The 11584-nt window shown below is 31.1% G+C and overlaps 1 protein-coding gene across 2 annotated transcripts in view; it reads right to left on the bottom strand.

Moving 5' to 3' along the window:
• Positions 1-4197: 4197 nt before the first annotated feature.
• Positions 4198-11584, bottom strand: part of LOC132722042 (nuclear receptor subfamily 2 group C member 2-like) — a 30993-nt gene continuing 23606 nt past the window's right edge. For both annotated transcript variants that reach the window (XM_060706440.1, XM_060706441.1), the window contains exons 10-15: positions 10761-10921; positions 9179-9263; positions 7873-8029; positions 6853-6992; positions 6376-6513; positions 4198-5832 (exon numbers count right to left, since the gene is read on the bottom strand). In XM_060706440.1, coding sequence (XP_060562423.1) covers positions 5405-5832; positions 6376-6513; positions 6853-6992; positions 7873-8029; positions 9179-9263; positions 10761-10921 — 1109 coding nt within the window. In that variant the 3' untranslated portion in view covers positions 4198-5404. The remainder of the gene's footprint in view (positions 5833-6375; positions 6514-6852; positions 6993-7872; positions 8030-9178; positions 9264-10760; positions 10922-11584) is intronic.

The raw sequence follows: 11584 nt of genomic DNA, 5'->3' as shown, positions 1-11584 counted from the left end.
ACTGATGGGTATAGTGCAAGTAACATTAGGTTGTATTATGTTTTTAAATGTCTATAGCGTTTTATTTCAGTGGACCAAGATTTAGACCTTAAAGTAATTTAATATTGCTTTTTTCCTAAATAAACTTATTCGTTTAGTCAGTCTTTCAAGTAACATCTATTTTGATTTTGACCCACAAAAAACGCGCATGGGTGATAGATTTTTACCACGTCGCTATATAAATAAGCGTAATCTTAAAATGTCTATAAAATTAACTCCAGCCAAATTACAAGCACCATTAGTAATCTCTTAATTTGACAAGATTGCTATTACAAACAGAAATGGTTAAACCGCCGGTACATTTATCCATACTATATTTAACAGCGCGGAAATTGAACAATAATGAAAACGCCATGGTCCATCAACTGGTGTATTTATATTTAATGACCTACTTGTCTTTTGCTTTCTCTATTTGTATTTGTTTGATTTGATTGGGTTTTTGTGTCAAACCGACACAGTGTATAGGTCATATGGCGGTGTTCCAGCTATACTGGCATTATTACTAGCACGAACGGGCACCTGAGTATAACAACTATACGTATTTGTATAAAAAAAACAAGACAGTGTATTAACTTTGTTCAGACGTCAGTTTATTCAGAAATATTGCAGTAAAACAGTGATAAAATCATAACAGCAATAACAGATAATACAGCATGGGCATTATTTAATGGGCATTGTTTATAACAATATATAGCATGGACATTTGAGCCGAGCCATGACAAAACCAGCGTAATGCGTTTGCGACCAGCATGGATCCAGACCAGCCTGTGCATCCGCGCAGTCTGATCAGGATCCATGCTGTTCGCTTACAGACCCTATAACAAGTAACCAAACTGATAGCAAACGGCATGGATCCTGATCAGACTGAGCAGATGCGCAGGCTAGTCTGGATCCATGCTGGTCGCAAACCCATTATGTTGGTTTTGTCGTGATGCGGCTCATTTATTTGTACAGTAAAACAACTCATTTTAAAAGATGAGATTATAGTTAACAAAGTATACATCCAGGAGAAATACTCTCACACCAGAAAACGCTGTAGAAATATATTTACAAACACTGGATTAAAGGCACATAAAGCCTCAGAAATGAATACATTTTTTTTCTTCAGAAGAAAGAACAAAGATGTGCTTAATTATGTTGTAACTATGAATTTAGAGCACATATTAAATGCTAGTCACCTGGAGAAACTAACACTGAATATGAAACTATGTTCCATATAGATAAACAATGTGGTTATTTTGACTTTCCATAAAAATATTTAAATCACTATAAAATTAAAATGACAAATTTCTTCAAGTTCAAAATAAGCAAATGATGGTACAGCTATATGACATCTGAGTAACATATTTCAAACTGTATACCCAAAAAAAAAGAAGAAGAAAAAAAAAAACAACTTTTGAAAAGTAAACATATAGCATTTTTGAGGCTGAATGAGCCTTAAATACACAGATTACATTGTATTTGGTTGTCTGAAATCTTAACTTATTCACGCATGAAATAATAAGACATTGTTCAGTTGTCATTTGTTAACAAGTATAAAATGCAAAGAATAAAAAACATCTTATTTCATAGGTTTAAAGTAACCTTTCTTGTTATACATATCAGGTCTAAATATTAGACCAATGATAATGAAAGCTGAAAAGGAGTTACTTTGCAAACTTCAGTTTCATAACATTATAGTTGCAGATACATTTTAGACTCTTGGGGTCCTAATCTGGTGATAAGTTAAAGCTGCACGCCTCCAGATAAGCAAAAATATTTCGATAAAATCAAACCTGAGAAAAGTGTACTAAGATTTCAGGAAATGTATAAAGATTCAAAATTCTAGTAAAAATTTACATGTTATGTGTGATTACTGAACTAAATTGTTCAGTATTTATATTTAACTATATTTCTACTGCGTTACTAACGCAGTAAGGGCTATTTTTGCATATTTTGACCTCTTTATAGTAATTTATATAGGTTGTAAGTGTCATTGATAATGTGTAAATTACATTCTTTTGGTAACTTTACCATATTATACTGTTAAATACATTTTCAAATTTTCATGAAAATTAGCATGAAAATTACATTATTTTGGTAACTTTACCATATTATACTGTTAAATACATTTTCAAATTTTCATGAAAATTAGCATGAACCTGGAGGCGTGCTGCTTTAATAATGTAAGGCAATTCATTCACTGAGTCTAAATAAATATAATTAACTCTACCAGTAGCCGTAGTCAAGCCAATTTCAAAATTATGTTATGTTAATAATGCATTTACATAATATTATAGAGGTGACCAGTTATATATGTAAGTTTAATATAAATGTGTCGAATGTGATATGACGTCAGGTAATAAACTATTCTCTACTATTACAAGTTTGTTAACTTAGTAAATGTTTTTGAGATCATTAGATATATAACTATATATATTTATATATACGAGAGACATGTAAACAATGCAACTAGTAAAATGAGCCGCGTCACGACAAAACCAACATAGTGGGTTTGCGACCAGCATGGATCCAGACCAGCCTGCGCATCCGCGCAGTCTGATCAGGATCCATGCTGTTCGCTTACAAACTCTATAACAAGTAGAGAAACCGATAGCTAACAACATGGATCCTGATCAGACTTCGCGGATGCGCAGGCTGGTCTGGATCCATGCTGGTCGCAAACGCATTATGTTGGTTTTGTCATGACACGGCTCATATATACGAGAGACATGTAAACAATGCAACTAGTAAAATGTACTAATGAAATTCATTCTCAATGTCATAATAATCACATAGTTCACATAACTACCAGAAATTCTTGCTAAACAATAGTTACATGTAGTATAATAGTTTCTTTTTGATTTATCAAATGTAAACAATAATAGTTGGTGTTCAGAAATGAGGTTAAACTATATTGTATTACTCACAAAAATAAAAAAAATCTTTCTAGGCCTAAAACGGTTTGCAGTGACCCTGTGTGTTGTATTAAAAAACAGTCAAAGATAAATAAAAACAAATATATTTAAGGTATTAGGATAAGAGAAATATGCAAAGATAAGCTGATTAAAGAATGGAGAACCGGTTTGTTTTGAACAAAACAAAAGCTACATTTGTATTTTTTTGTTATGAACAATTCCACCATTTTATTTTCAAAATTATTGTGTGCGTTTTCATTAAGTTAAAATCAAAATATAAAATATAACAAAAATGTAAGTTCCACAAATGTAAGTTAAAAACATAAGATATATAGCTTTGTTTTAAGGTTGCACATTAAAACAGGTATATAAAAAGTTGTTTCTGCAAAAACAGACAACATAAAAATGGATTTTAATTCCAACTGACTGATTTTTCTTGTGTAAGTTGATTTTGTTTTCATCCCATTTCGTAAAAACAATGAAACACTTTTGATCAATTTTAAAGTGCGATCAGTTTAAGCAACTTATTCCAATCAAAAATGACTGTTTTTTTGTTTGGTTTGGTTTTATGGTGCACCAAAACAATTTAGGTCATATGCTGCCTAAACAGGAAGATAAATTTTGGCTAACCTTAGGTGTTACAAACTTAACCAGAATAACTTTCATCATATTTTTCTACATAATACATTGTTGTACAATGTCACTAACTGACACTGCAAGATTTATCTATTCAATATAATTCTTCGGAGCTATAAATAGCATGTAGTCTGAGAGAGGTATGGGATGGGGTGGGTTGTGTTTGGACTAGATACATAAACAGTCTTGACCACCAAGGGTCGCTTCTTTAGAACAATAATTTGAAACAGCAGTGATGTCATCAGATCATAATTCCTGTATACACATTTGACACAAATGATAGAGAATATATATAATATACAAACACAAATGTATTAACAGTAGTGAAATTATCCTTAAAAATATCAAAAGGTAAAAAGCTATAACTTTCAAAACTATTCAAAACATTTTCAAAAATTATATAAAACCATGCAATACTGTTTTTTTTATATAAATATGCTTATATTTGAAGAGAGCTTCATCCAATTTTTTTTTCCACATTTTTTTTAACCCACATAAATCATGTTGGAAACAAGAATAAGACATTCGGATTGCAAACATTTTCTTATTTCTAAATCTTGTAGGTTTTGCAATGATTTCATGTTTGCAGTGACCCCTTTCTAAAAATTTACAAAAAAATCTCATGTCAAATTTAGGTAGTGTTTATAATTTTTAACAAGAAAGAATACCATATAACTGATTACTGACAGTTAAAAACAGTTTTTTACCCTTTAAGTGTGAAATATAACAACAAGACATATATCTGCTAAGTTGTAAATTAGAAACAAAAGTACTAATAATAGATGAGCAGCAAGTGTCAGTAAAGCTAATTCATTAAATCAGTTTTGATCAAAATAGGAATATTTCTTTAAAGGCACATTCAGCCTCAGAATAAGTTAAAACTTTTCCCTTTAAGCATAGGCAATTTGTATTTAAATGAATTAAGAGCATGTTAGATGCTTATAAAATGAAGAATGAAGCATTGAGTGGAATAATTTGTTATAAATGAAGCAAAATTTAAACAAAGATGCATTTTTTTTTCAATTCACTATAACCTTACTAATGGTCAGATTGTCTAAAGAGTAAAAAAATGGTTTAGTTATTAGCGCCAATGATGAGTACCATTTTAGAAACAAAATGCCCCCCAAAAAAAGCCTTTTACAAATAAAAATAATTAAAATTTTGGGGCTTATTGGACCTTTAAAAAAATTCTAAATCATGATTTGTACAGTCCATTTTATAGATTCATCCAAAACACATCCATACAACTCTGCTAAATATATCTTGATGTGTAAACACTGTGGCAGATTTACTCCAATGACATACACACTGTCAATATTTCATTAACAATAACATAAACACTATGTGTGTATACAATATGTACACAGGAGAACACATGATTATCCATGTATTTGAAAACTATATACGTTGGCCTATGGCCACTTCTTAACACAACATGCTTAACAAAGTAAGTATACTGGTCACTTCTCTATCAACAATGTAATATGTGTAACTATGTTACATAAAATTCATGCCGTGCAAAACTATTGTATTTGCACAGTTCATCACTTTAGTGCAATAATTTATTTACATTTTGTAAAAGGATATGATTTCTGTATAATGTATGTTATGTTATAAAATATACATGGCATCATGAATTCGCGACCCAACAGATTCGCAAATGATAGCGAAATTAAAACATCGCGAATAATACTGGATTTACAGTAAATTTTGAAGGACTTCTTCTGTAACTGCACTAAGGTGACAAGAGTTGTTTGAAGCAAATTCAATAATTTTGCACATAAAAGAAACTTCATAAATGACAGTAAATCCTCAACAATTTATAACAAGGATCAACTGGTTAAGTTTGCGTCTGTTGTAATTCCCGCTTGAGTAACGATCATCTGCGGACTCAGAAACACCGACTGTCCTGTGGTCAGATCACTTTGCGAATTAAGAACGTTCGCTATTTCCGACGATGCGGAAAAACTTAACGACGATGCAAGACCTTGATTTGCCATCTGAGAGTTGTACTCTGCCGTCTCCATACGTAAAATATATGGTATAATACTGTCTATCTGGACATTGCCAATCAAACCAGCAAAGAATAGTTCCTCCATTATATTTGCTTGAAGAGCTTGAAGGGGAGGTAACCGCAATAAAAGTTTGGCCAGTCTATCCGGGCTGTCTGGATGCGACTCTTGTAGATATTGTTGTAATTCTTTCTGTATTCTTTCTTGAAATTTCTCAATCTGAGCTACATTTGGTAAAGATGGATTGTCTGCAACAAGTAAAACATAGTATCGTAGAAACAGAATACCTTTCATAGCTAATACTTGAATATTCCCCAGATTGCACTATCAATTTATATCTAATTTAAGGCAAAAATCATTGAATGAATGTTCAAGAAAAATGATATCATAACCAATGTAAATCAAAATAAAACCCTAAAATTTAAGAGAAACTACAAATTCTTTACATAAACAGTTTGCTAACAAAATGCTGAGACCTCCATTTTGGGGTATAATTAAGAAAATATCAGAAAAACTGACTTTTTTCTACAAACTATTCATTTTTATTCCTAACCTAATTAATCAACAATATATAAAAGGTAAAAACAGCTCAAATTGTATAATATACAATTTCCTGCTTGTATGTCTGCACATCTGTCCAGTCTGACCCAGCAGTCTTCTGTTAAAAGCTGAATTTATATATTTCACACTGAAATCCCCTAAACATCAAATGGACTGTTCCAAATTCAAAGAAGGGCAAGTCCATTACACAAATTCAGCAGGTCAAAGGTCAACTATATTGTAAATGCTACCTGGTGAGAAGAGAAGAAGTGCTTTAAGGTAAGCATACTCCTGGTTGTCTACTTGTAAAGCCTGCATCTTCTGCATATAATTCTGTAGTTTTAGTATGTGTTCTATCACTAACTTTACACGATCCCCTACATTCTTATCTGAAATATATAGATTATATTCTCTGCTTATACACATGCTAAGTTCTTAGGTGAAAAACAGAATTTTGCTGAGCTAAGACATTTTCTGTATGCATTACACAAATTCTCAACATTCTATGCATTATACACATAATTTTGCTTACATGATCCTTTATGTTCTTGTGTGTTATACACAAATATGTCTCTTTATTATGATTATTTTATTTACACAATTCCTAAGTTCTTTTCTGAAATATAAAATCTTGTCCAACTAAAAACTCCTGATAAAAACTTGTTGAACTAGACAATATAAGGTCTATTTGGGGTATATATATCTAGTATCAAACACATTACGTTTACCTGTTTCAATAGAGGATTGTAGATGATTTAAAATTGCCATCAACATTGTGGAGAGAGACATGGTTTCTGCATGCTGAGCTAAACCCAGTGTAAACAAGCCACTCCAACAGTTCCGCACTAATAATGTCTGAACGTCTTGACTGAAACAAAAATGTAACTATGAATTTCAACGCTGCTGTTTTTACATGATGCATTTAATAATTGTTTTCAGTTTTTGAGGATCATTTTATCAACATTGATTATTATTAAAATGAACACTGCCAGCAAAATCAATGCTTGAATGGTATCGAGTCAGGCTTAAATAAGACGGGAGAGTCATTATGGTCTAAACTTGCTCTTCAGAATAAAGGCACTTCGGTACGCACAAAATGTCTTTTATATCATACAAGCATTGATAATGAAACAATATATGTCCTGTTAGCATGTTGGTAATGCAACCAACAAAATCTGAAGACTCTAACTGTCAAAGTCATTGTTGCCTTGACCTCATGCTCCTAAATATTATTGAGTCCAATAATAAATTAATGTCAGAGTCACATTGACTTTGAAACCAATTAGCTTTAGCCAACTTCTGCATTAAATCTGAGGAATTATGGCCAAAGCATTTTTTAGATGTTAATTGGGAGAACTTTATGTAGTCATGGTCAGTTACCCTACTGAATCAAAATCAACAGCAGCAATCTTGTAGTAATGTTCAACTTCCCCACTTAAAGCAGTGTTCTTTTCATATTGATTAAACTGGGTCCAGTTGAATGAAAATATTTCAGTTTAACTGTATCAAACGTCTAGGAGATATTTACTTAAATTGTTGAAATGGACCCATCATTTCCAGTTAACTGTCTTAATATTAATATTTCTTATCTGTTTAGCAGTAATTTCGATATATCAATATATTGGAAGTGTCATACCTTAAATGTTACAGTACAATACAATAATAGTATTCTGACAAATACAAATGTTAATACAATGATGACATTTAACTGTCTTGAATGTACTATCTTGAGGTGCGGATGTACTTACCTGAGAATGTTGAAGGCAGATATTGAGCGAGTCCAATGCATGGATAGAAACAGCAATCTTGAGGCACTTTCACAGATAAAATGAACATTTAGATATGCAGGCATTGGAGATGGTGTAGTCAAACTGAACACAAAGTTTTGTCTTGTTAATAATGGTCCTGAAATAAATATTCAAAATCATTAACTTACATCTCATCCCTAGCACATACCTGATATGAAATTCGTTTCTTTTTTTTTCTTTTTTTTTTAATTTTTTTTTCTAATTTGTAACTTTATTTTCTAATTTTCTTATACAAGCATACTAACAAATTTTGAGTTCATAAAGACATACATTACAGCATTTCATGGATTCGTATAAACAAACTGAAATTCTGATATTTATATATAACAATAGTTTTTTTAGTTCATATAACAAAATACATAGGTTTTCAAGTAAACAAACATTAATTGTACATGAAGACAATAAAACTGGTTTTATTTCATTACCATTTTTTTTAAAATTACAGGAGTTGAGTTCATATAAACAGATTGTTTTTATATACACAGACATGAAAAATATTGGTAATGTATACATATCTAAACTGTATTGACAGATTTTGTCAAATTACCTTGTCAAATACAATTTTAAAGCAAAGCTTGACAATTTTAAAAAGTCAAAATTACAGTAAAGCAAGTGAAAGTCTTATAAGCTATATAACATAAATATAAAGTAATTTCTATTCAAGATGTTCAGAAATGACACACTCAGGCACATGGCTCATTTATGAAGGTGCATAAACAGAATCTTTCAATAACACTTTTCTGGTCATTTAAGGGCCATAATTAAAGTGTTTTGATCAATTTTACTACCTCTTGACCTAAGCATAAATTGAAATGTTGCCAAATTTCATTCAGGACCTCCAAATGTTACACAAGAAATTATAAGAGCATGGCTATTTCATCAATAAATGGTTTGAAAAAATTCAAAGGCCATAACTGTAAAGTCCAATTATCAAATACGCTTATTCTCAAACTTGGCGGATATATTCTTACCATGTATGTTGTAATAATAGGCTTGGCTCCACATTATAGGAAACTATTTAGTCATATAGATTGGCTTTTACTATATCAGCATATAACTTCCCACAGTCTCCGATAATCACCATGATGTATAATTTTATTATCCTATCATCATTTATTTTATATCATTTTATATATACAACAATTCATGGACAGACAGACCTAAAATAGTATTTTCATTAAATAATTTTAATTTTGTTATATAAGAAGAGATGATATTATAGAAATCTGTAAAATTGAATCAATACCATCAACGTCCATGATAATGGAGCTGTCGTCTACAGACGTGTCAAAATCAGACAGCTTTGATTGGTCTTCTGATAAACTCTCATCCTGTAATACATACATGTATATATTGTGACGCCTACATAATATAATTATCTAAAATTCAAAATCTATCTTCATACATGAATACATAGCAACGCCTACATAATATACATACAATTTCAAAACCTTTCTTCACACTTACAACAAATTTATATCATTGTCTTTTAGAAGAGTATAATAAATCATTAACCCATTACCTGTTCAACTTCTTAAAGGCCCATTACGTCTTAGAAATGGCATTATTCAATAGTTATTTCCAAAAAAAAAAAATGTTTATTTTTGGTAGTTACAGTTTCAAAAAACATACTCATTTGCTATATACAAGAACTTTCTTTTGCATCTTTAGCTTTTTTGGCAATAAGTAAAATTATAGTGAATAAGTATTTTCTATGAAAGTCAAATACTTATTTGTTTATATTTTTGCTACCTTTACAAAACATAACTGCATATTTAGGCTACTTTTTTCACTTTTCAAACATCTAATATGCTCTTAACCCATTATTTAAACATTATTAAACACATGTTTGACATTTCTGAAGAATGAAAAAAATAATGATTTCTGAGGCATATTGTGCCTTTAAACAGACTTGTTCAGCTTTCATTTTTCTGAACAGTCCATTGTAAATTTTAGGTATATCAATGTTAAAAGTCAGCCAGCAGAATAGAGTCTGTTTAGACTGCATTCTGGCAAAGTTAATCACTTTCTTTTCCAGCCAATCAAGGGCAAAATGGTCTTTATTATAAACTTTTCCTAGATGCACTTAAATGATGTCTTATCTGTCAAGAATCTAAAATGATGGTAATTAACACTTAAAAACCTTGATAAAATCAGCTAATAAACATCAATGAAATGTATGTACCCTAACCACTAGCCCTACCTTTGAAAAATATTCTGAGATGAAAATAGATTTAAGGGTAAACAATGTATCAAATGTCAATAACCTCGGTAAAGTAATACATGTATCAATTGTTTTTAGCGACAATTCTACTCAGAGCGTTGCTCTTTGAACTTAATAAAGTAACAATTGAATCCTAAGGCATCACATATTGTCACCTTAGTGCAGTAACTGGTTAATTCCTATTAAATTATATAAGGAGTAAACCCATTATTGCACTAAAAAGACAATATTTTCTCTGAACAGATTTTGCAGATGAAATTTGTCAAACTTCTCATGTTCACCCTTTAATCAATGTGATTTGTTTGTATTGTCAGTTTTTATGCTGTTTTCAACACATTATTTGGTCATATCTCAGTGGCTGGTCAACTTAACCAGCTTTACTGGATAACTAACCAGTTATTATCAATATCTCTGTAAGTGGCCAACTACTTATCCTACATGATTTCTAAATCATCGGTTAGAAAAAGACAAAGACCATAAGACTCAATGTCAAAAATAAATTGTCACACAGAAAATCCCACTCGCTCGAGGATTGAACCAGGGACCCCTGGATTAAAAACTGGTGCCAGAAAAACCCAGGTATATTAATATATTATTATCATACCTGACTATTACTCCTACTCTGTATAGCCTTTGCTAGTGTGTCAAATGCTTTAGCAACAGACTGGTTCACATCACTCTGGTTGCCATTAGAAACCGGCTGATCGCTGTCAGGTTTACCCATTAAAGCCAATGTTGTTACCACATTAGCCAACGTACTCAGATCTATAAATATATAAATGTATTCAATTATATAACAATATTAATTATGTAAGTTAAACAGAAAGTTCTATAAAAGCAAATATTTTAGCTAACTTTGTGGTTATCTAAATTTCAAAGGTCATTGTGTTCTTCAAAAGTTTGCATTCCTTACTGGTTTTAACTTTTATTTTGAGGCAGGCATTATTAAAAGAATCATTTTCAAAGCATTTGCATGTGCTTTCAAAACACATGCTAACAGGGTGGTTGTTCATCATCACAAAGCCTCATAGTTATCTACCTTTTTGCCCTTCTTCAAAATAAAATCAAAGGGTGTAAAGCAATTTTTAATTGGTTCTTCTGACTGCATTATATAAAAAAAAACTTCAATCTAGAGGTCAATATGACAATCACCTGTAACACAAAGACATAAATTTAAACCTTAGTGAGCATTGCTTTGATCAACAGAATTTAGTTATCTTAACAATAACAGGTTTTGACTCTAGGTTTCTCTATTTATTAACTAGTATTCAATCACCTTATAAAATATTTGACCTAGCTTTATCTATCGGCATGTTTTGACGGCTTTTCACCCCCAAAGAAAAAAATGCCATGTTTAGGCCCCAAACACTGTTTTTCGTTTGAGAAATGTTGATCACTTTTTTGGCTGTGCCCCTATCAAAAAGGTAC

Source organism: Ruditapes philippinarum, unplaced genomic scaffold (assembly GCF_026571515.1).
Source record: "Ruditapes philippinarum isolate M1 unplaced genomic scaffold, ASM2657151v2 ctg853_1_1_1_1, whole genome shotgun sequence".
NCBI lineage: Eukaryota > Metazoa > Mollusca > Bivalvia > Venerida > Veneridae > Ruditapes > Ruditapes philippinarum.
This window is presented reverse-complemented; position numbering and strand designations above follow the sequence as displayed.